At 57.6% G+C, this 22882-nt stretch overlaps 2 protein-coding genes across 3 annotated transcripts in view; both read right to left on the bottom strand.

Annotated features, from left to right (window-relative positions):
• CLCN1 (chloride channel, voltage-sensitive 1) overlaps positions 1-9678 on the bottom strand; it is a 28611-nt gene extending 18933 nt beyond the window's left edge. Inside the window, exons 1-7 of the mRNA XM_004694406.2 lie at positions 9499-9678; positions 7164-7284; positions 6398-6529; positions 5762-5890; positions 5415-5548; positions 4205-4282; positions 3173-3251 (exon numbers count right to left, since the gene is read on the bottom strand). Of these exons, the coding sequence (XP_004694463.1) occupies positions 3173-3251; positions 4205-4282; positions 5415-5548; positions 5762-5890; positions 6398-6529; positions 7164-7284; positions 9499-9678 (853 nt within the window). The remainder of the gene's footprint in view (positions 1-3172; positions 3252-4204; positions 4283-5414; positions 5549-5761; positions 5891-6397; positions 6530-7163; positions 7285-9498) is intronic.
• A 6195-nt stretch (positions 9679-15873) lies between these two features.
• The window catches only part of CASP2 (caspase 2, apoptosis-related cysteine peptidase), a 16672-nt gene continuing 9663 nt past the window's right edge, over positions 15874-22882 (bottom strand). The window contains exons 7-11 of one of the 2 annotated variants that reach the window (XM_004694405.2): positions 22330-22458; positions 22124-22214; positions 18264-18413; positions 18022-18131; positions 15874-17901 (exon numbers count right to left, since the gene is read on the bottom strand). In XM_004694405.2, the coding sequence (XP_004694462.1) occupies positions 17770-17901; positions 18022-18131; positions 18264-18413; positions 22124-22214; positions 22330-22458 (612 nt within the window). In that variant the 3' untranslated portion in view covers positions 15874-17769. Of the gene's footprint in view, positions 17902-18021; positions 18132-18263; positions 18414-21982; positions 22041-22123; positions 22215-22329; positions 22459-22882 lie in introns of those variants that run through there. The other variant, XM_012733903.1, reaches the window with a different exon arrangement.

Raw genomic sequence — 22882 nt, 5'->3', positions numbered from 1 at the left:
AACCGAACCCAGCAGCTCTGGGCTGTCTGGTGCACACTACCGCACTCACGGATCTCTCACAGCCACTTTTTGAAATCCTAGGTTGGATTTTCTTTCCCTCCCACCAGAGGTGGCTCTTTCTCTGACAGCCTGTCACGGTGCATTTGGGAAGGAGAGCTAATTCTAATATTAATCTGAGCCCAACACAAAACGTGTTGCTAAAAGGAAACAAAGCAAGAGAAACACGAACAACTTCTAGAAGGTGCCGGTGCCCTGGGCCCTGCGGGTCAAGGTATTCTCCCACCCTGGCTACCTTCTCCGTCTCTGTCCTCTCCTCTGGCTCTTAGCCTCTGCCCCACCCAGGGCCGTGGCCTTTACCTTTGCTGCGACAGACACATTCTTTTCTGCATGTCATGGCCACTGTGGCCTCAGCTGCCACCTGCCTGCAACCTTGCAGCCACCCAGCCCTGCCTCTTGGCTCTCTGGACCTGCCACAGGACCTTCGAATTCAGCATGTTCAAACTGATTTATCAACTGCCCAGACCTGTTTCACTTCCCACATTCCCTCTTGAGCTTGCTAGTGCCAACACCCACTCAGTTTTCCTTGTTGTAAACTTGGGAGTTCGCCTAGGTTCTTCCTCCCCTTATCCTCACATTCCCCCATGACAGCAGCTGCCAGCTCACACTCCGCTCACTTCCCACGGCGCCACGTGGACCAGTCAGCCTCCTCGCGGTCCCTCCTGTCCAGCTTGCTCTCTCATCCCCCAGCATTAGGATGGCACAAGAGGCACATTCCTCTTGACTAACCCCGTGAAGCCACAGGCCCGTTCTCTCCTGCAGGCACAGCGCAGGGGACCAGAGGAGCATGCAGAGCTGGCTGGCTCCTTCCTCCGTCAACATCCTCCCCTGCTCCTCTTCCACCATGATAACATTTCCCCTCATCAGACCCCACTCTATCCTTCCAGTCCCCGGAGAAGATCCTTGCAGATCTTCTGTGGGAACAGCCTCGTGGACCCTTGGCTTTGGACACTCACCAAGCCTGGTCACGGGTCCAGTTTCAGAAGTGACCAGGCGATCCAGTGAACGAGTGAGGAAGATTCTCCGACTTATGTGGCCTGGGAAACTTTTATTCCCCTGAGCCATCTATTGATACCATGAAGAAGTATAAGAGACCCTGACAGAGAGTGAAATCTACATTCAAGTGTGTGGTCTCCAGTTTCCTGTCCAGAGTTCATTTCCTGCAGCCTCTGGGCATTGCATCAGCGGGAGGATCCTCTCACACTTGACTTTGCTACAATGTTGCCTTTGAGACGTGTCTACACTGCATCCTCACCTGCCTCCTTCTGCAAGAACCCGCCCAACACTTAACACGCAGGTGTCAGGTCCAACCCCAGCTTTGTCAACCTTCCCTGGACACCTGGCTTTGAAGGCGGTGCCCAGGCTGTGAGTGGAGTGTCTGGGAGTGGCTGCGACTAGCTGGTCAGCTGCCTGCTGACCTCACAGGTTGCTGCTTGGGACCTCAGAGGAAACGGTGGGAGCAAAGGCCGTTTGTCATGATAGTAGAATAGGAACGGACTGCTTTTATAGCATAAGGAATTCAGAGTTCACATAGGGAAGAACTGACCTGAACTCTCTTTTCTCTTTCATAATTCATGTTCATAAAGAACCAACAGGTCATCAGGGGAGAAAATGATAATAATAAGGAACAACTGTACACCAGAGACATTTTCTGGGGACGGATGGAGAATGGATCAAAAATGGCGATGGCACACGGGTGAATTGGTGGTGGGAAGCCCAGGGGATTACAACTGAGATGGAAAATGGCACAAAATGATGTAAAAATAAACTGTTATATTAAAAGAAGAAGAAGCAACAGTTCATGCTACCTGCAAGTGCATCAGGTACTTCACGCAGACATCCTGAAACACCTAACTTTTCAGTGCCTATAGTTTTCCTGTGTCACAAACAAAGCTTCATTGTGACTTTCCTCTGGTCTTGCACCCTCTATCCGGACCAGGCATGGCTGTCCTCATGACCCAGAATTTCCAAGTTTATACAGAAAATGCTGCATCTCTTCATTTCAAAGAATCTCCTTAGCCCCCACCACCCCATTTTTGCCACTAAAAACGTTCTTTAGTTCTTTTGGATTTGTTAAGGGAAAGAGTGAGGAAAGGTGAAAATGGGTGTGAACATTTACTGCGCGCAGAAATTCAAGCGCCCCACCCCATCCCTGATGGGGACTGATCACTTTAGTGACGAGCGTTGACAACAGAAGTGTGGGTACAGACACACTCCCTGCCTGCTCCTTGCCCTGTCACCTTCGGCCACACCTTGTCGCAGGGACAGGCGAGTATGACATTTTTATTAACTCCTCAGGGTCGCCCATGGAGCATTCCTGAGCCATGCATTTGAACTTCCCAGAAAGACTGCCAGGAAAGGACGGATCACACGCTCATCACTGCAGGGAGCCTCCCAATGGCTGGTGTGTTTAAGAACCATACACCTTCCCTGCAAATTTGTGTCTCCACTTGTTAACATGTGTCCTTTTTTTTTTTTTTAATGATCTATGAATCCACTGCATGATTCCATCACCTCTGCTCCGTTAATCTGGCAGCAAGAGATGGTGCTGATATGTCATGAAGCAAAAGTTCCAACTCCTTCCTGTGACTACGCCATTTGTTAGTCATCCAGGGAAATCCTCAGAAAGGTCACCCTTTGCCCTACAGATGTGGAAAGCGCCTCTACTGTAACTCTGTGTGAAGGAACAATCACGCTTTTTTTTTTTTAACTCCTTGAAAACGGGCCCTCATTCCCACATCCTTAATAGCTCACAAAAAGAATGGGATTTGCCTCGAGTCCCCTCTAGAAGATGGAAAAAGTGAAGTCTAACAACACAAAAAGGTTGGAAGGTAAGTAGGGGGGTGGGGAGGTGCCCCGAGCCCTTGCTGCCTGGCCAAGCCCCCTCTCTGCGACGGGCTCTCTCATCCAGCCCAGCTGCTCCCTGGGGGAATAATGGAAAAGCGCCGAGGACATTGCCTGCACTTAGTGGACGCTCCTTGGAGTCAGCTGTGCCTGCTCTAGTCTCGTTTTCAATAATATATGGTGCGGCTGCCACGTGGGTGCTGCTGAGCAGACCGCCTGGGCAGCGAGGTCAGGCGAGTGGACAGAGAGGTAGCAGGGGTGAGTCACTTGCCTCCGAGTGGCGTCCCAAAGCAGCAGCCGACTCCCACCGCACAGCCCACCGTCAGAGTGTCGGTGTAGTAATAGGGCTGCTACTGGGGGAGAGACAGACGGGGGGACGCGGCGGAGGGTCGGGGGGCAGGGAGAGACAGAGGAACAGGCAGGGTGGGAGACAAGGCAGAGGCGAGGCTTAAGTCACAGGGAACCACAGTCGTCGGCCCAGACCCCCGCGGCCCCCAGGCCAAGAAAACCCAGGTGGCAGACAGGAAGTGACCGCTCAGCCAGGGCCAACCTTAGAAAATGACACCGAAGTTAAGAGAACGTTTGGGAGGCCGCTAAGCCAAGAGGGGTCACCAGCAAGGGACTCGAGGCGGGGACAGTCAGGTTGGGAGGTGTCCAAGCAGGGAGAGGCTTGGGACAAATGGTCCCCGATGAACTGTGGCCTCACCGTGGCCATGGTCTTTGGCAGAGGTCTGAGTGTCCAGAGAACAGGGCCTGGGGGCCAGGGTCATTCCTGACTGCCCACCCACCCGTCCCTCCAGTGCACACCGCCCTCCGCCCTGAAGCACCCGGGCCTCGAGTGTGGTGCTCAGGCCACGGGCAGGGAGGAGCAGGACTTGCCTCCGATGGGGGCTGCGAAGCAGCAGCCCACGCCCACCGCGCAGGCCGGCACCAGGAGGTCAAGCTGCCCAGGCACGGTCTGCAACAGAGAAGCGCGCGGCCAGGAGACAGGGGGGCAGGGGCAGTGCCTGCGAGACGGGGCGGGAGCCGGGGCCCCCAGGGGCGGGGCACGTGGGGGCTGAGGGCCAGCGGGGGTCACACAGGGCAGCTGACGGTGACGCAGGGACACGGGTCCAGGCGAGGGGGCTGACGAGCGCGCAGGCCGGCTGCGGTTAGGGCAGGCAGCCTGGGGTGTGGGTGCGGAGCGTGGCTTAGCGCAGCGCCCCACTTCAGCATCACGGCCAGCGCAGAGCAAAGGCAGCCCCCCACGGCCGGCACCCTGGACCCACATGGCCCCTGTCCCGCTGGACTTTCTCGGCCTTACCTCGTACACCCCGCAGAACACGGACATGAACTTGCTGAGCACAGCGGCACAGATGCTGGCGATGTGGACGAAGGGGCCCTGGACGGGGCACACGGGAGGGGTCAGGGGAGGCCAGAGGGGAGCCACCTGTTGCTCCCTCCCTGGGCCGGGCGGTGGAAGGCACGAAGGTAGAGGTTCTGCTCCCGGAGGCCACACCAGAGGGGCAGGAGGTGATCACAGCATTCGGGCCATTTCAGAAAAGACTAAGTCGTGGAGAAGATGAGGAGGTGGAGGGCTAGGACAGAGGGGTGAAGACGGGCTGCTTGGGGGGGCCCCAGGGAAGCCGAGGCAGGTGGCGTTGGGTGCGCCGTGACTGAAATGCCACCGGGGGGCCACTGGGGTCAGGACGGGGTGGGGAGGAGGGGGCACTGCCCGGGTCAGGGCTGCGCCAATTGTTTGTGACGGAGGCGGAAAACCTAGTGACCCGGCCCCGGTGAAGGAGGGGGCGCCTGAGCGGACAGGCCGTCACCCCACCGCAGGCCTCCCAGGCCCCAACGAGAAGTTCAAGTTGCATTGGCAGGAGACTGGAGAGCCACGGGGGGTTCCTGACCACAGGCCAGACAGGCTGATTCCACTTTGCAAAGATGACTGCCTGCCTGTCCCGCTTCCCACTCTGTCTCTGGTGACATCTCTCACACCCCGCACCTCTGGCCTGTACCCAGGTTCTTGTATATATAAATAACTAAAACTTTGAAGAAAAAAAAAAGGTGACCGAGAGCTGTGGGGAGCATAGGTCTGTCTCGGGACGAGAATGACCTCGGGAAAGGCACAGGCTCTTTCTAGATCAGACCTCGCATATTGAACATTAAAACGGAGTGGAGCTGGTTCTCACCTGCAGGAGGTTTTGCCCTTGGGACATCTGGCAGAGCTACAGATGTTCTGATTGTCACATCTGGAGGCTGCTACTGGCCTCTAGCTGGTAGAGGCCCGAGGAGCTGCTGAACCCCTACACTGCTCCAGGCAGCCCCCCAGAACAAAGCAGCCCTGAGCACAGATGAGTGCTCCTGGCTCCGATGAACTTTCCTATTCTGCCCCAAAGCCGGGGTGTCCCGAGTGTCTCCCCTCCCCAGGCCCCCTGGCCCAGTGCCCGCCGGCTGCTCCCAGGGGCCCCGGGCCGTTTCCTGCTGTCCAGGAGGTGGCCCTGCCATCGCCTCGGGGGCAGCACGCCTACCTCCTTCCCCACGGGGATGCCGCTGCCCAGCCCTGCGGTCAGGGCCACCACCTTGGCCACGAAGGCCTTGAGGGTGAGGTATTCCTTCAGGACAACGCCGCGGAGGATGGTCTTCATTTCAGGGATTCCAGAGCCTACAGGGAGACAAAAGCCAGTAGCTGCGGGTCCCCGATGGAGCTTGGAGGGAGATGGGCATCGGGAGAGGGATGGTGGCGGGTGACATCAGGGGTCATGGCCGCAGCCGGCGACAGGGCGTCCCTCGGGCTGGGCGAGGGGCGAGGTCGTGGATGGCTGAGTCAACGGTGGTGGTGACCTGACCGGGACGAGGGCGTGGGAGGGGCTCTCACCAACAGCCTGGGGAGAGATGAGGTGGCAAAAGAGGGCGCTGAAGAGGATGAGGACGAGGGGAAAGGTGACCCAGGCCAGGTACTGCAGCGGCAGGTTGGGTTGCATCCGGTGGTACGTCCACTTGTAGGCTGCGGGACGCCGCGGGCTCAGCCCCTGGGGAGCGACAGAGGCCGCCAGGGCCACCCCCACCCGCCTCACAGGTCGGCCTGCCCGGGGCTCTGGGCAGCGGCAGGGGCCGCCCGTGGGACCTCACGAGAGGGTCCTGTTTCCGTGTGAAATGCAGGGGCGTGGATGAGACCCGCTCCAGTTCCATCCCTCGTGAGAGGTACAGGCCGGAGGCCACAGACTCCGGAACCAGAGGTTGAGCGACCAGAGGTCAGGCTAGCCCAGGACTGAGGGGTGTTGGGCTCACGGTCGTCAGCGTCCTGGGAAACCTGGGGTGAGTGGTCACTTCCCGGAGGACACCCACAGATCGGCTGGCAGCTGGGGGAAGCTTCTGACCTTATCCTGGGCAGAGCTGTGTCTGGTCCTCCGAATGAACCCACAGAACCCCCCGCTCCCCCGCCAGGTCCAGACTCCAGAAACAGCCACGTTAGCTGGGAGGGGCGGACGGGAAAGGACCAGGTCACTCTCACCCTGAAGGGTTTTGGCGCTGACGTAGTCCATGGTCCAGCTAACCAAGGCCATGAGGAGGCCCAGGAGTACCAGAAAGATCCAGTCTTCCCCTAATTTTCTTCTCACCACACGACCCAGGCGGCGGAGACAGTCTAGAACCCAAGCGAGAAGAGCAGCTAAAGCTGCCACCCCAGAGGGGTGACTGAGGCTGGGTGTGTCTGTGCAGCCCAGCCGCCGCTTTCCTACCCGTCTCTGCCCTTCAGAGGTGCCAGAGTCAGACTCCCCAGAGTGTATGTGAGCTCCTTGCTAAAACTCATGCTTGGGCCCTCCCTCGTAAGTTAAAGCGCAGTAAGTTAAAGCGCAGCGCTATGAAGCTATCGCAGCCACCGAAGCGCGAGTTCGATCCCTGGCCAGGGAGTGACCCACAGGGTGCGGCAGACGGCTCCTGTCTCCCCGCTGCTCCCCTCGGCGGTGCATTTCAGTAGATCTGCCCATCTGCCCCCCACTCTGTCTCTGGTGAGTCCTCTTACCCCTGCGTCTCTGGCCTGCACCCTAGTTCTGTACGCATAAATAAACCGTAAAAAATAAAATAATAAAACTCAGCTTCCTGGGGTTGTCTGGGAGGGAGAGAGGGGCCAGGCGGAGCAGAGCCAGGTGGGAGGAGGTGGGGAGAGGAGCCTCCTCTGGGACTTGGTGGAGGGCCCTGATGGGGTGGGGGAGCACGCCACCAGCACCCCAACGTAGTGCCCCATGGCCGCGCTCGCCAGTCCCCACCAGCCCCATCACCTTGACACTTTGAGCAGTGGTCCTCATCCTTGCTGTCCAAGGTGGCCCTGGAGCCTGTCTTCTTGGGCATCCCCACGTCCTGCTCCTTGTCTGGGCTGGGCTCTCTGCGGTGGCCATAAATCTGGACAGAGGGAGACTGGGAAATGTCTGTCTTGTCGATGCGTCGAAAGCAAGAGACAGCGTGAAGTGGATAAATCCACAGCCCTGGGCGGTGAGGGCCTCAGCGTTCTGTGGCACCTTTCTCCTGCTCTTCAGCCTCGGCTCTGACCCCGCCTCCATCTCTGCAGCTTACGGGGTGGTGGGGGACACAGTGTCTGGGCGAGCAGGCCCCACAGGGGCCTCCCGTGTCTGTGCTTGCCGATCCCACCTCTTGGTAACACCCCCAGACACCCCTTTCCTTCTGGAGTCTCGGGGGACAGGGGAGGGGGTGGCCAGGGATTCTTGGTTTCTCTTGCGTGCTGTGTCCAGCCTGTCTTGAGCGCTCCCACCCCGGCCTCTGTCAGCTTGGAGAAAGCCCCTCCACCCAGAGCCATCAACCCGGAGAAGGCAAATGGAGCCCCTTCTTCCCGGGCATGACCATGCCGTGTGCCCCCCACGTGTGATGTCTTCCGCTGTCCGGCCCGTGCGGCGGCGGGGGAGGGGCAAAGGCTCCCACTGCCTTCAGCCTCCCCACCGTCTCCGGGCCGGGGTCAGGCCAGGCCGCCTTGCTGGTTCTGGGAGAGCCTGGTGTGGATCTGATTTCACAACACAGCAGCTGAGTCTGTGCGGCCACCTGGACGGGCCAGAGCAGGGCCCCGCCCACGGCTGCTGCGCTGGTGACCCAGGAAGACGGCCCCCCAACCCCCTCCTGGGACCCAGTGAGAGGACAGGGGAGCCGGCTGTGATGAGGGGGGCCCACCCCACCCCACGCGTCAGCTGGAATCACGAGAAGACCAGATTTGTGCTGGTGGGTTCAGGGGTCCCTGGAACAAAAGTTCTCCCCTTAGTTTTAGGGGCGAGGCAGAGATGGATGGACCCAACCTCGCGGACAAATACAGCTGATGGTTTAGGCCGCCTCAGGACCGAGCCCCCGGCAACATCATTCCGTTCTGTTTCCGTGTAAGTCTGAAATACCCCATAGCTGCAACGAAGCCAAGAAAACCTTAAACCCAATCTCCTTTCCGGCTTCCAAGGCCACACGGACACCAGGCCAAGCTGACGCCCCCATAAATTTGCCACCCTTTTCACCATGGAGCTTCCCGCTGCTTGGGCTGCCTTCCTCACTGTCTCCAGAAATGACCGAAGTGGCCTTCCCACCAGAGGGGCAGGGGGCCACGGGGGCCTGTCCAGGAAGCCTTCTCTGACCCCCTCCAACTTTTATGTCCCCACCCCAAGTTTTTCCAGAGCTATTCTGCAACCTCTTTGGAGACTGACCGGGGCTGGGACGTGGGTTCTCTTGACCATTCTTCCCCGCGCCCCCGTGCTGGGGTCACCTGCACAGACCATCCCCTCAGGTTCCCAGCCCCATCCAGGTCCCCTCCACCAAAGGAACTGCAGCCTCCCCTGACCCCGGTGGCACCGCCCACCCTGCTTATCCCAGACACTAAATCTCGGTTTCCCGGGTCCTCCTGACTCGCCCAGCCTCACTCTGAGACCAGCCACTCGCCAGCCAAACCTCTGGTTTATCCGGTCAGTCGCCCAAGCTTCCCTGCGGGGCGCCCCTCCCGCTCCCCCAGCTCACATGTCCATAACCCGCCCTCCCCGCGCCAGGACCATGTTTACTCCCGACACCCCGTTACTTCGAGAGCCCCACCTCTGTGTTTTTCAGGTCGCCCACTCAGGCTCGCAGGGGATCGCGTCCCGCCTGCAGGTCTGACTACCCTTTGGGGCTCCTGTCGCCCCGTGTGGCCTCTATGGCTGATGTGCGTTCAGCCTGCTCTCCGGCTGCTGCCAGCTCCTGCCAGCTCCTGCCCTCTGCGGGAGTGTCAGTGGGTGTGTGTCCCGCTGCGGCCGGCAGGGAGGGGTCTGCAGCTGTCTGCCTGTGAGTGAGGGTGTCAGGGCTCCCCGCACGCACGCACGCACGGGAGCTGCAGCCCCTGTGTGGGGTTATGTAAGCAGGAGCTCCTTGCCCCGGGAATGTGTGGGTGAAGTTATGTAAAAGTGCGTGTCCGCAGTGCACACCTAGCCAAGGCCAGCCCAGGCAAGGACCGATCCATTGAACGTATCGCTCTGGACTTCACAAAGCTAAAACCAGGATGACACGGCTGCCTCTTCTCGCCCTTCCCCGAATGTCCCCCCCATGCATCGCCCTGCACCAGGGTCTCCTGAGTCCACCACCCCTCCCCTCAGCATTTACCTGTGTGGGGCGGGTGTTGGGACGGGGGCCTGCATCCCTGTGGAGCCGGTGCTGAGGGCCCCCGTTCTCCGAGGGCAGTCCGTAGCTGGTGCAGTGCTCAAAGGGCATATACTGGTACTGGGGGGCACTACCCCACCAGCTTGGCTCGTCCGTGCGCTGGTGGGACCCAGGAGGCTCCATGCTCCCTCCCCCCGGCCAGGCCTTGGCCGGCTTGCCCGTCCTCCCCCCAATCCGGTTCCTTAAGCCTTTCTACTTGCACGTCCCCAAGGAGTCTGGGGCATCATGCCCACCCCTGGCTATTTATAGCCATCTCACTGTCACATGACCCCCCCCACTGCACATCTGATCTGCTTGGGGTCGAAGCAGGTGTGAGGCCTGGCGGGGGAGAGGCAGGGGTGGGAACCTCAGGACAGCCCCACGGGAATGCCCGTGGCCAGGGGCCAGCCCGGCCACCCCCTCCTTGGTCTCCCGGAGGCTTCCAGGCCCAGGCCACCGGCCTCTCTAGGCTGTGCCCAGCCCAGGATGGAGGGACGCTCTGTGCTGTCCGCCTGGCTGGGGCCCAGGCTGCACCCCTTCTCTGCAGGCCCCTCGAAGGGGAGGCGTGGCTGCCGGCTGGGCTCGCGGGGGGCACTCACCGGGCTCAGGAGTCGGAGTCTCTCTGCCCTCGCTCCCCGTTGGGTGGCTCTTGGCTCTGTCTCTTCCCGCGGTTTTGTCCCCATCGGTCTGACCAGCTCTCCCAGCCCAAACAATTTTTCATTTTCACCTCCAGCTCTGCCTTTTTCTGCCTGTGAATAATGCTGCGGTGCCACCCATGACGTCACTCTTATCACCCACTGGGCGTGGGCACTTGTGGGGAACAGCCCTGGGTTCAGGCATCTTTCCTGATTCCCAGACGGGTCGGTGCTGTCACGCCAGGAGCCTGGACTCTCGGCTCAGGGAGGGATTGAGGTGCATCTCAGACAGGGGTGCACCCCCGCCCCAGGCCATCTGGCCAGGTTAGATAGTGGGGCGAGGAAGGGGAAGTGGCCGCACAGGGGGGAGGCGAGGGGAGCGGCAGTGAGCGCTTCCCACAGATGCGGGAGATGATGGGGAAGTCCTCTCAGCCATTCTTCCCTTTTCAGGTCAATAAATACTCTGGGCAAGGTCAAACCACCCTGGCACCATGTTATCTATTTTTTCCAAACCAATTTTCCTAGGATCTTCCTTCCCTATGAACTGCTGGCTAAAAACGAAAAGTTATTCCTATCAGCCCATGTGGAGTTCAGAGCCCACGCCAGCGGGGAGTGTGTGTACAGGGAGACAAGGGGAGGACACCAAGCATCCGCCTACAAATTAAGTGTCGCTGAAGTGACACCGCTTAGTAATGGTGCTATCGGTCTCCGTGCGTGGTGTTATCGGTCTCCATGCATGGTGCTATTGGTCTCCGTGCATGGTCCTGCAACTCCAGCATGCAGATGCTCCGTAAGGACGGCACCTGGGACCCTCCCTGGTGCTGCTGTGGGTTGGAGCGCTGCACTGTGAAGCTAAGCCCAGCTGTGGCCGCTTCAGTGCGAGTTCGAGCCCCACCCTGGAGGTGACCCACGTGGCACAGCAGACCTCTCCTGTCTCCCCGCTGCTCCTCTCAGCAGTGTACTTCATCCACCTGCCTGTTCTGCTCCCCACTCTGTCTCTGGGGAGTCCTCTCAACCCCCACACCTCTGGCCTGTACCCCAGTTCTGTATGCATAAATACATAAATCTTAAAAAAAAAGATGGCATCCAAAGAAAAGATCACTGCCCCCACCACGCAACTGACCTCCTTGACCATTTTACACCCCCCCTTTTAAAAAATTTATAATAGTTTATTTTTACATATTTTTGTGCATTTTCCCATCTCAGTTGCAATCCCCTTGGGTTTCCCATCCCCAAATCACCCATGTGCCCTCACCATAGTCCAGTGCATTTCCCTCCCCACCCCCGTTTTTGATCCCTTTCCCCACTCTGCCCCCACAAAATGTCTCTGGTAGCTGTTCATCATTATCATTATTTTCTCACCTGTTCTGTTATACTTCTGCTATGAGTGAAACCATCCAGTATTTTTCTTTCTCTTTCTGGCTTATCTCAATAAGCCTGATCCCTTCCAGCTCCATCCAAGTTGCTGCAAAAGACATGTGTTTCCTTTTTTGGTTGCTGAGTAATATTCCATTGTGTATATGGACCACATCTTTCTAATCCAGTCATCCACTTTTGGGCATTTGGGCTGTTTTCATGTCTTTCCAATTGTGAATAAAGCAGCAATAAACATGGACACCCCCTCCCTTTTAAAAAGAGATTTATTTTATTTATGCATCCAAGGTAAAATGGGATGTAGGCCAGAATGTGTATGTGGGAGGGGGCGAGAGGATTCACCAGAGGGAGAGTGGAGAATAGAACAGGCAGATCTACTGAAATCCACAGGCGAGGTCTGCTGTGCCATGTGGGTCACTCCCTGGCCGGGGATCAAACTCGTGCTGCGGCGGCTGCAGACAGCTTCATAGTGCTGAGACTTAGTCCCTTGTGCCACCAAGGAGGCCCACTTTACACCCCTTTCCCTTCTGGTAGTAGCATTTGATGCCTGTCGTCCAAGAGTTTGCTTGCTTTAATGTGTTCCTTTGTCTCTCACATGTGAGTCAGTCCGTAGGGAATTTGTCTTTCTTGCTTAGCGTCGTTTCCTCTGGTTCCATCCATGTGGTCACCCACAGCAAGAGTCCAGCTGTTCTCTTGAGTCCTGGTCTATTGTGTACAGATATCACCTCTTCCTGACCCCTTCATCCATCGATGGGCACTTAGGTTGTTTCCAAATCTTAGCTCTGGCAAATACTGCTGCAGGGGCCCCAGGGCTGCACGTTGCCCTTGGCATCCGTGTGGAAGACCCAGACCGCTTCATGGTGTGTCATCCTTGTGCTGGGTCACGCTAATCTCTGTATCGACCCGAGTCGAGTGTTGGTATTGCTGCTCAACACTTCAATTTTGATCCAGGTTAAGTGGAACAGCCCAAAGCTGCTGGGAAGATGGAGTCATGGAACGCCCCTTTTCTAGCATAATCCTGCAAACCCGAAGGCCGACAGTCTACCCACGAAGATTACAAACATGATGATTCGAGGGATGGAAGCTTCTGTGACGTCCACCTCTTCTGCATAAGGAACATAAGGAAGGAGATTTAAGGGCTGGTGTGTGATGACTGGAAAGCTTTCTTTTCTTTTCTTTTTTTTTTTTTAAAGATTTATTTATTTGTGCATACAGAACTGGGGTACAGGCCAGAGGTGCAGGGGCAGTGAGAGGATTCACCAGAGACAGAGTGGGGAGCAGAACAGGCTGACTGATGAAGCACACTGCTGAGGGGAGCAGCGGGTGGGTCAGGAGAGGTCTGCTGCGCCCTGTGGGTCACCTCTGGGGTAGGCGGGGATCGAACTCATGCTGAAGTGGCTTTAGCCTCTTAGTTCTGTGCTTTAACCTGCTGCGCCACCAGGGAAGGCCAGGAAGGCTTTCTTAATAAAGAAAATGGACCACTCAGGGAAGATCTTTGTGGGACTTTAGAAACAGAAGATTTTCACCCTTTAGGGAGAATGGTACTCCTCACATAGCCGGTTCCTGTAGGAGGTTGATAATCCCGAGTTGCTGATAAAGTCAGGTCCTGACATGGGTTTGAGGCTGGAGGCAGAGATCCCGGTGCCTAGGAAAGCCCCATACTCCACCCAGCCCTGGAGAAGTGCCTGCAGAAGTGGCCAGAATCAGATCCTGAAATTCAGAGACTCAGGAAATCTGGAGTCTGAAACAGATTCTGTTGGGGTCTCTGATGCCAAGGTTCAAACCTACAGGCGTATAGAATTGCTTGTGGCAGGAAGGCTGGGGAAGAAGTGTTGGTTGCCGGAAATGTATTGGGTGCAGGTGACCCCCACGTCAGCTCAAGCACCAGCTTTCTCTCCGGGGAACATCCTGGTTTTCAGATTACCCCCACCTACTGCCACCGTCTTCCCTGGCCAGCACGCAGGGGCCTGCAGGACTCTTCTTTCCTCGCCTGGCTTTTCTAACATGGCCCACTTTCCCTGTTCTCTTCCTAGTAGCCAAGAGGGAAAATATTCTTTGGTCTCACTGTCTCCCAGCTCAAGGGGGACAAACCTGCAGCCCCCTCAAAGGAAGAAAAAAATATCGCACGCTAGGAAAAAAGTCACAGAAGTCATATTGCCAGGTAAGAGTTCACACTCAAGCGGACAGTTTCGTCTTGCTTCCCCACCTCAGTTTCCTCAGAAAGGCAGTAGTTTACAGGAGCAAGCAGATACCAGAATGCCTCGGTACGGAGTGTTATTGGCGTCAAAGGAAGCCTTCTGGGAGACAGTCAGTCTGATCAACATCCGTGACGTCACTTGCTTTGCTGGCTTCGTCACACTGAGCGCACAGAGGCCTGTGAGGCCCTCGGGTTCCGCTAAGAGGGCGGAGGTCCAGGGAGGGCACCTAATGGCTGCCCTAGTGGCGCAGCGGGTTAAAGCGCAGCACTAGGAAGCTGGCTGCAGCCACTTCAGCATGAGCTCCACCCCTGGCCAGGGAGCTGACCCACAGGGCGCAGCAGACCTCGCCTGACCCACCCGCTGCTCCCCTCAGCAGTGGATTTCAGTAGATCCGCCTGTTCTGCTCCCCACTCTGTCTCTAGGGAGTCCTCTCACCACCCCCCACCTCTGGCCTGCACCCATGCATAAATAAATCTTTACTTAAAAAATAAAAGGCCAAGTCAGCATTCAACTTCTGTTTAATTCTGGAGCCCATGCCTTGAAAACTGCATTGCTTCCTTACTTTTTTAATGACTGAAGTCTCTCGAGCCTTGATTGCCTTGATCTTCTGAAAAAGGAAAATGACGGTTCTGTGGCCTGAGGGAAGGATGGGACATACGGGGGCGCCTTTGACCTGTCCCTCCCTGGAGACCAGGGAGGGGCTGGAGCTGAGGGCCCCTCAAGGTGGGACCCTTTCCCCACTGACAGCAGGTGGGCTTCTTGTCTTCCTGTTTTCCTCTTTCCTACTGGAGGAAGCAGCTGGGGAGGGCATGGGGAAGGGCAGCCCCCGGGGGATAATTTTAGAAGAGAATCCTCTGGCAGAGGGAAGCAGGGGGAAGGGAAAGAGCTGAAATTCAACCTGATGCCCTATTCAAGGGCGGGGAGGGAAGGACACGGGATTCAGCCTGTGGCCTCCAGCAGCCGTCCCCCACCCCCAGGGTTCACCTCCTCCCTCCCGTTAGTCACTTCAGGCCCTCTCCAGAGAATATCCACATTTTTTCTTAGCTACAGTGAAGTCCACTGTTTAAGTTCACTTGTCCCGGCGTTGGCCACTGAGGTCCACCAAGCACCTGCTGTCCTCTACTTCGGCACAAGACACAGCTCAGATGTTTACTCTTCCTCCTGTTCCTCAGTGTCCCCAGCTGCTGCCCGCCACACGACCCACAGGGTAAAAGAGATGGCCAGGCTTTGACGCGGCCGGCCACCATGGCTGTCACCTGCGGCCTGGAGTGCAGGAGGCGCCTGGGAGTGTGGGCGCGGGCAGGTGCGCCTGGTTGAGGCACCTGGAGCGTGGTGTGGGCTGGCGTGAGTGGGCGCACCTGGCCTGGAGGCCGAGGCTATAAGGGAGGCGGGCGGCAGAGACTGCAGCTGAGCAACGGCTACCAGAGGAGAGTGGCTGCAGAGGAGATGCCAGAAAAACCCCAGAACCACTTGCGGGGGGGCTAGGAGGCCTGTCAGCCTCCCGGCGCCCCCTCCCTGCCTTGCCAGCCTGCAGGCCCAGTAACAACTGGCGCAGAAAGAGCATTAAAGCCTGAGAGGCTGGAGGACTCCGGGACTCTCTTTCATCTGGATGCCTGAGCGGAGCGGGAACTCACCGGGCCTGGGAGGGCCCAGAGCGCCGGCCTGCAGAAGCCCCATCTCTCCCCACCGCCCGGACCCGTCTCAGCCCACATCTTCCCATGTGTGTACCCGAGGACCCCGTGTGGCCGCTGCCCGTCTCTCCCGCCAGGCCATGGACTCTTACACTCCCCGGCCCCTCAAATACAGCTTGGATTCCATCCTCCTCCCATTCCAGCCTGACCTCTGACCCGGCCTGAAACTGGGAGCCAGGGACTCTTCGTCTCCCAGGACTGAGAGAAACCCCAGTGCCAGCTGCATTTGGGGCAGGTACCTGTGGCCGAGACAAGTGAGGGGCCCGCACAGTAGATGTGGAGACCCGGCAGCAAGGTAAGAGGGGTTTCTGCTCTGGGCAGGCCTTGGGGGGGCGGGGTGGGGGTGAGGAAAGGCAGGGGTGAGGAAAGGCAGGAGGGCTCGGGGAGCAAGATGGGGTCCGGGGGCTATCTGACAGAGACACCGGGCATCCGTCAGTAGGAAAGAGGAACATTTATTTGGCACCTGGTAGAATACAAAATCCTGGCAGTGGGAAGCGGAAAGTTCAGTCACCCCATACTTCCATATGGTGCTGACCCCAGGGCGGGCTTGGCCACAAGTCCCGGAAGCACCTAGCTCACAGAGCAAGGATTCGCTGAGCACCGAACTCCTGCAGGCCGGCCACGGTGCCAGGCGCCGGGGAGATGGGAGAGTCGTCTCCCACGTGACCTCGCCTTCAGGAGCTAATACCAGTGGATAAGACGAAACACGGAAAAACAGAACAAGTATGTTCGCTGTGGATGCTGCCAAGGGAATGTTGTGAAAAAGGAGGCTTTTGCATAGGGTTTCTTTCTTCCCTTCTCAAACACTTCTTGAAGATCTACACATGCCGGGCACGGGGCAGCCACTGGTGAATGAGCCAAGGTTTCAGTCCCCATGGGGCTGAAGCCCAGCAGGGAGGACAGGGAACAAGCGAAGCATGCAGATGGACAGTGAGCACTGTGGTTAAGGGCGAGGGAGGAAACAGACACAGCAAAGAAGCAAGGCAGCAGCCGCCCGGGCAGAGGGCTGGGAAGGCCTCCAGAAGTCGGCGCTCCAGCGGCGTGAACAAGATGGCGCCCACGCCGCTGTGCCCTCAGCAGGAGGGGCTGTGGCTGTCCAGCAGCGGTGACTTGAGAAGGCTGCAGTGACAAAGGGGCTTCAGGGCAGGGGAAGTGAGCACTCAGGGCAGTGAGTACCTAATGAGGTCTAAGGGGAAGGCGGGGCCAGAACTCAAGAGCTTATCTGAGGTGACAGAAAACATACAGCTTCTAAGCAGGGGACCGACATGATCAGATTTATATTAAAGCCTCCAAGCCAAAATTATATGGAGGGGGTGAGAATGACAGTCACGCTCTTTGCGAACTCTACAGAAAGCGCCTGGGATGAACACGAGATCTGCGGCAATGGGCTCCTTAGAACAGAGCCACGGGGAGCAGGAGACGTAAGCCAGATACAACCAGAGGGGCCGCAGCCTGAGCGGGGCGGGAATGCGGCCGCTACGTTACTCCCTTGAGCGGCCAAATGGCCCAGGGAGGTCGTGTTTGAGCAGGTCTGGGAGTAGATGACATGTGAAATGTGAACGTGCTGAAGGCAAACAGAGAAACAAGCAGGGAGACAACATGTGGGCGGCTTTCCTGGAAGGGGACCGTTCACAGGCAGAGGCTGGCTGGGCAGGGAAGCGTCCCCTCTCCTCTGCGGGCAACGCCAAGGGCGTATTTCAGCAGTGCCGCTTGGAGGAAGAGCAGCTGACGAGGTCTCGGGAACGTCCCTGCGCACACATCTGCGTTAGACCGGGGCCCCAGGCCTGATCATCAGCCAGGGGCGGGGGTCTCGGGGCCAGAGAGGAGCCAAGCGTGGGGCGGAGAGGTGTCCTTGCGCGGGGACGCGGGGCACAGGGTGCGTCCGTCGGCAGTGCCCCTACACGTGCCGTGTGGCTCCAGCCCATTGCCCTTCACAAGTCAATGAAAAGCGCCCGGTCAAGCGTCCCGTCAAGCACCCTGCCAAGCACCCCGTCAGGCGTCAAGCGCCCCGTCAGGCGTCAAGCGCCCCGTCAAGCACCCTGTCAAGCGAGGACACTCTCCAACGCTCACTCCAGGGCTGCAGTGGGCAGGAGGACAGAAACAGGCGCCCTCTGAGACTGTACCATGGCGCAGAGCCCTGGCGGGAACGGAACAGACAAGAAGGAAGCCGGCTGCCCTCTGCCCAGACGTGTCCACGGTGCCCGCCACGAGCTCAGCCGAAGGCGGCGGGGCCGGCACTGCACTTCCCCAGAAGCCGCAGTTCCGCAGACGGGGGAGCCTGGGAGGACCCAGCCCCTGAGGCGGGGACAGAAATCGCCCTCAGTGGCGGAGACGGCCTCATGTGGGTGGGTGTCCTGGGAAGAGGTAGAGATGCCGGCACAGGGTGCTGCAGTACTCGGACATCTCCTTGCAGCGGTGGAACTCGGTGCCTGGCGCGTAGCCCTCCCGCTCCTTGATGAGCGCGTTCACCTGGGCGCGAGAAACAAAGGGCCCCAGTCAGAGCGGCAGCCCCGGCCAGCAGGACAGGTGGGCAGAGGGCCCCGAACGGCACGGGGAGGGGGCGCGGCAGGGCCGACCAGAGCCTCTCACCTTCACAAGCATGTCGGCCACGTGCGTGTCGCCAGCCCGCTGGGAGAACACCTGGGCGAGGGCCTCGATGTACCAGGAGCCCCGCTTGGTGTTGCGCATGGCCGCGGTCCCTGCAAGGGGCAGCAGGACAGCAGAGGGGTCGCGGCAGGCCCTGGCCACCAGCACGCCCCCGCAGACGGGCCCACCATGCCCAGCCGAGTGTGGGCGGGCACTCCCGGCTCAGCCTTTAGGACGCACAGTACCTCGGAGGCAGGCGTAGCCACAGATCATGTCCGAGCGCGTGGGCAGCCGCGCCTTCAGCAGCCCCTCTCTGCCAGCATCGCTCTCCTCGCACGCAGGGTGTCTGGCTTGCTGCTTTCCGTCTTGCTGGTCGACCCCGCGGTCCGTTTCATCTGCAGAAAGGCAGACAGAAAGGACAAGGTATTATTTGCTCCCATCTCTCTGGGGCTCAAGCTCCTTGCAACCTTGACTGGGAAGAGCCATTTCCAGCTGTGGCCTCGTCCGAGGGCTGAGGAGCTAGAAGTCAAATGTCATTTATTCCCAGATCTCTCCCGGGCGCATCCACGACTCCACTGCTGGGGGTCCGCTGCATGGCCTCGCTTGAGCCACGCACATGGCCCGGGCAACCCCTAATCCGTGTGAGACAGGGAAAGTGGTGAGCCAGAGACTCCGTGTCCACGCCCTGCAAAGCGCCTATGTCCACGAGTCCTTGTTCACCTAGCAGGACATCTGGCGGTCACAGTAATCAATCATAAAATACTGACACATTTAATTCCATTACATATGAAAGTTAACAAACCAAAGATAACATCACTACTCACAGGCTGTATAAATATCACCAGCTTGTATCTGTATTCAGAAAAAAATTTAAAAACTAAGCATGGATCAGCTGTTTCCAAAGTGTTTTCTGTATTTTAAAACAGATTTTATATAAACATTTTACGTAATTAGTAAATGCTTTGAAAAAATTTCCCTTTCACGGGGCCTCCCTAGTGGCACAGGGTTTATTAAAGACAGCGCTGGTAAGCTACCTGCAGCCCCTGCAGCACGAGTTCCATCCCCGGCCAGGGAGGGACCCGCAAGGCGCGGCAGACCTCTCCTGTCTCCCCGCTGCTCCCCTCAGCAGTGTTTCAGCAGAGCCACCTGTTCTGCTCCCCACTCTGTCTCTGGTGAATCCTCTCACCCCCTCCCTGTACCTCTGGCCTGCACCCCAGTTCTTGTATGCATGAAATAAATTTTTTAAAAAATGGTAAAATAATTTACCTTTCTAATTCATAAGCCAAATTTAGCAAGTGGCCAAGATTTAAGAGACATTTAATAGAAAACACTCAAAATTGGGATAACTTGAGTATTTTCTCCTAAGACATCCAAAAAAGTAATCATTCAGCTTTAGTGAGAGCATCTGAACACAGCCTGAGCGCACGTCCCGCCCGCTGGCCCAAGCTGGGCACCCCAGCAGTGCAGGTTGATGATGCTGTATCTAGGGCGGGCAGGGTTCTGTGGGTGGGTGGCAGAGTGGGGGAGCATGCCACTGCCCGTACACACCCCCGAGGGAGTGGGGGTGGGAAGGGAGTGTGCAGGGCTGACCTGGAGCCGGAGACTAGGTGCCCAGGTGCCAAGCGGGCTGGAAGGCGCCCCGGGGCAGCGGGGCCGGGCCCCTCCGGGACCTGTCAGCTGCGGGAGAGGTGGTTTCCACAAACACCAATTACTAAGGCGGCAGGGAGATGGGTACAGATGTGGCCCCGGGCCCATGAAGGGGTGACTGTAGAGAGAAGGTGGACAGGCAGCGCAGAGATTCAGATCCCCCCAGTTCAGAGCGCTTTCTCCCTACTCAGATCGTGTGCTCTCTGCACCCGGGAGGGCCACCCGGCAGGTACCTCACCCTGAGGCGACACGCCCTAAGGGGCAGGCCCTGCTAACTGCCGCCGGAGCCCCGGTGTACACACACAGCAAATCTACTGGCCAATAAACGGTACTGGTATTCACCCCAACATTCTCGCAAGCCTTTCCCACGTTTTTGGCAGATTATTTTATGCATGACTCGATATTCAGAGCTGCCCTGCGTCAGTAGTGTCCCTGGCCTGAGGATGTGGCGCGAATAAAAAGGAAGTCCTGGCCCTCACATACTCTTAGCACAGCTGCCCCCATGGTAACTACCCTGGAAAAAGTCATCACGGCTTCCTGCTGCAGCTTCTGACAGCTCAGCCCTGCTGCCTGAAGTTCGACTTCTCTGTTGTGACTAAGGTTCAGCGTCAGCCGATTCTACCCCTGCGCCCCCAGGGAGGCCCTGGCAAAGATAAATTATTTTCAAAGCATTTATTAATTACGAAAATGTTTATATAAAATCTATTTTAAAATACAGAAAACACTTTGAAAACAGCTGATCTGTGCTTAGTTTTTCATTTTTCCCCCGTGACTACAGATACAAGCTGGCGATATTCATACAGCCTGCATGGGGGCAGGCACGTCTCTCCGCATACAGATGCGGTTTTCTTTATTTTAAATTTTCTTAATTTTTAAAAAAGATTTTTAAAAATTTATTTGTGCCTGTACTGGGGTACAGGCCACAAGTTGGGGGAGAGGTGAGAGGATTCACTGGAGACAGAGTGGGGAGCAGAACGGGCAGATGCACTAAAATCCGCTGCTGTGGGAGCAGCAGGAGAGAGAGGGCTGCCGCGCCCTGGGGGTCGCTCCGTGGCCGGGGATCGCACTTAGGCCACAATGGCTGCAGAGAGCTTGACGGGTTGACTTAACCGCAGTGAGGCCCCTGGATGCCGTTTTACAACTAGACTATGTTGTGTGTGGAGTGGGGGGAAGGGGGCTTGGGCTCATCTTAATGTGCTGGTTACGGTGGTGCTTCCTTCCCCTCTGACAGGTTTGCCATTCCGCACCTACGTCAAGCTTGTCCGAATTGTCTTACCAAATTAAGCGTTTCAAAATCTCTTCATGTCAAACTGACTAAAGATGATCTATTTCTTACTACTTACTCCTTGGACTTACTTTCTACCTCACTCAGTTTCACCCCTGCTCACCCAGGGCCTCTGAACTATTCTCAAGTTACTTCACGTTCATTTGCTATATTTTTCTCAGATAACTGGAGGGCTCTTCAGAAAAAGAGAACACATTTTCTTTTATGGTCACTCCAGGTGGGATCTAGTCATCTTGTAGGGTCTTACTAAATTACATCTTAGGTGCGAGTCAGAGGATAACGACGATATTAACCACTTATATTCGCTGAACATATAACAGATTGAAAAAATGGAATGTTCAGACAGAGACCTTTAAACTATAAACGCCTCGAAGCACAGAACAGAAGCTAACGGGGCAAGCTGGCATTTTCCGGGGGTTTATCGGGGGCCAGGTGTGTCTCAGTAAGTCCTTTGTATGTGTTTCTCACTCAGTCGCCGCTGCACCCTACAAGTAGGCCGATCATTATGTTTTATACTGAGGATGCCGGACGCCACGGTCGGGCGACACCAAGCGACTTCTCTAGCATGACACCGTCACAAGAAGCAAGCCTGCGGGCCTTCTGAGCTTTGTCACACAGTACTGGCCTTGAGGGGGTAAAATGCATCACATGCAGGAGAAAAGGCTGGAAGCAGCCCAGGGAAGAGCGTGAGTCCAGGCTGTCCTGCGGGCACAGTAACGACAGGAGGCGGCGCCGGGACGGAAGAGCGGGCTAAAAGAGAAGTCAAAGGAAGCTGCGGAAAGCGGGCAGTGGGGTAGGGAGGAAGGGGCGCGACAGGAGAGGCGGCAGAGACAGAGGGACACCTCTGACTGGAACGGGCGGCCGAAAGAAGTACATCCAGGTTAATGAGCACAGCAGAGTCCGAGTTCTCAGCAAAGACGACAAAGACACGGCTGCAGTCCTGCAAGAGGACACGGCGCTGCGGGAGCTCGAGGGCCTGGGCGCCGGGGCTGCCCAAGCCCCAGCACACCCCATGCATTGGGAGACACTTACAGAGCAAGAGAGGCGGTGGCAGCAGTGAGCAGAAGGTGCCCAAGGGGTCCAATAGCACCTGAGAGGAGCAAACAGGAAAGTGAGAGCTGGAGGGAAGCCGCCCCGGGCCGCCACCCTGGTGTCGCTCTGCAGGGCACTCACCCCCACGGCAGGCCTGGATGAAGAACATCTTGGGCTTGTTCTGGAGGCTTGGGCAGTGGGCGTTGTCGAAGAGCCGAAAAACCTCTTGCAGCTGCCAGGAGAAAGAGGGAGAAGGGGGGTGAGGCCCGGGCGCCGGCACACCTCCTGGTGCCACAGCAGCCAGAGGGAGGGGGGGAGGGGCGGCTGCCGGCCCAGGGCACACACACCTGAAGCAGCTTGCCGTCCACACCATACACGCCGCCCTCCACGCCATGAGAGAGGAGCGCCACGATGCACGAGTCGGTGGCACGGTGAGCGGGCAGCTGGGCAAAATCCTGCAGCTTCTCCTGCATCTCCTACAAGAAAGGCCCCCGGACTGTGGTCACTGAAGTCAGCGCCGGCACAAGCTCTCTTTGGGGTCTGTTTAAAGCCGAAGCAACTAGAAGAGGAGTCGTTAGCGTGCTCCGGTCAGTGACACGCCAGGGGCTCGTGCGACACTAAGCCAGCAGGCTGAGGGAAATTGACTGAGGACAGAGGATTGTGAATATAATTTCACAAAATTCACGCATGTTCTGAGCTATGGCAAGAGCTCCCAGAAGCGAGCAGTCACTAACGAGCCCCGGTAAGCTCCCTCCATCCCCCACTCATCAGCTCCTTCAGCGCAGGCGCCTTCCTTTAGAAATGGCCAAGGGGGCCCAGGCGAGCTGCGAGAGCAACGCGCCTGTAAGGAGACGGCAGTAAGGCGACAGCAGACAGGGCTAATGGAGCCGGAGCGCAGGG

Source organism: Condylura cristata, unplaced genomic scaffold (genome assembly GCF_000260355.1).
Source record: "Condylura cristata isolate star-nosed mole 26May11 unplaced genomic scaffold, ConCri1.0 scaffold00042, whole genome shotgun sequence".
In the NCBI taxonomy this organism is placed as follows: Eukaryota; Metazoa; Chordata; class Mammalia; order Eulipotyphla; family Talpidae; genus Condylura; species Condylura cristata.
This window is presented reverse-complemented; position numbering and strand designations above follow the sequence as displayed.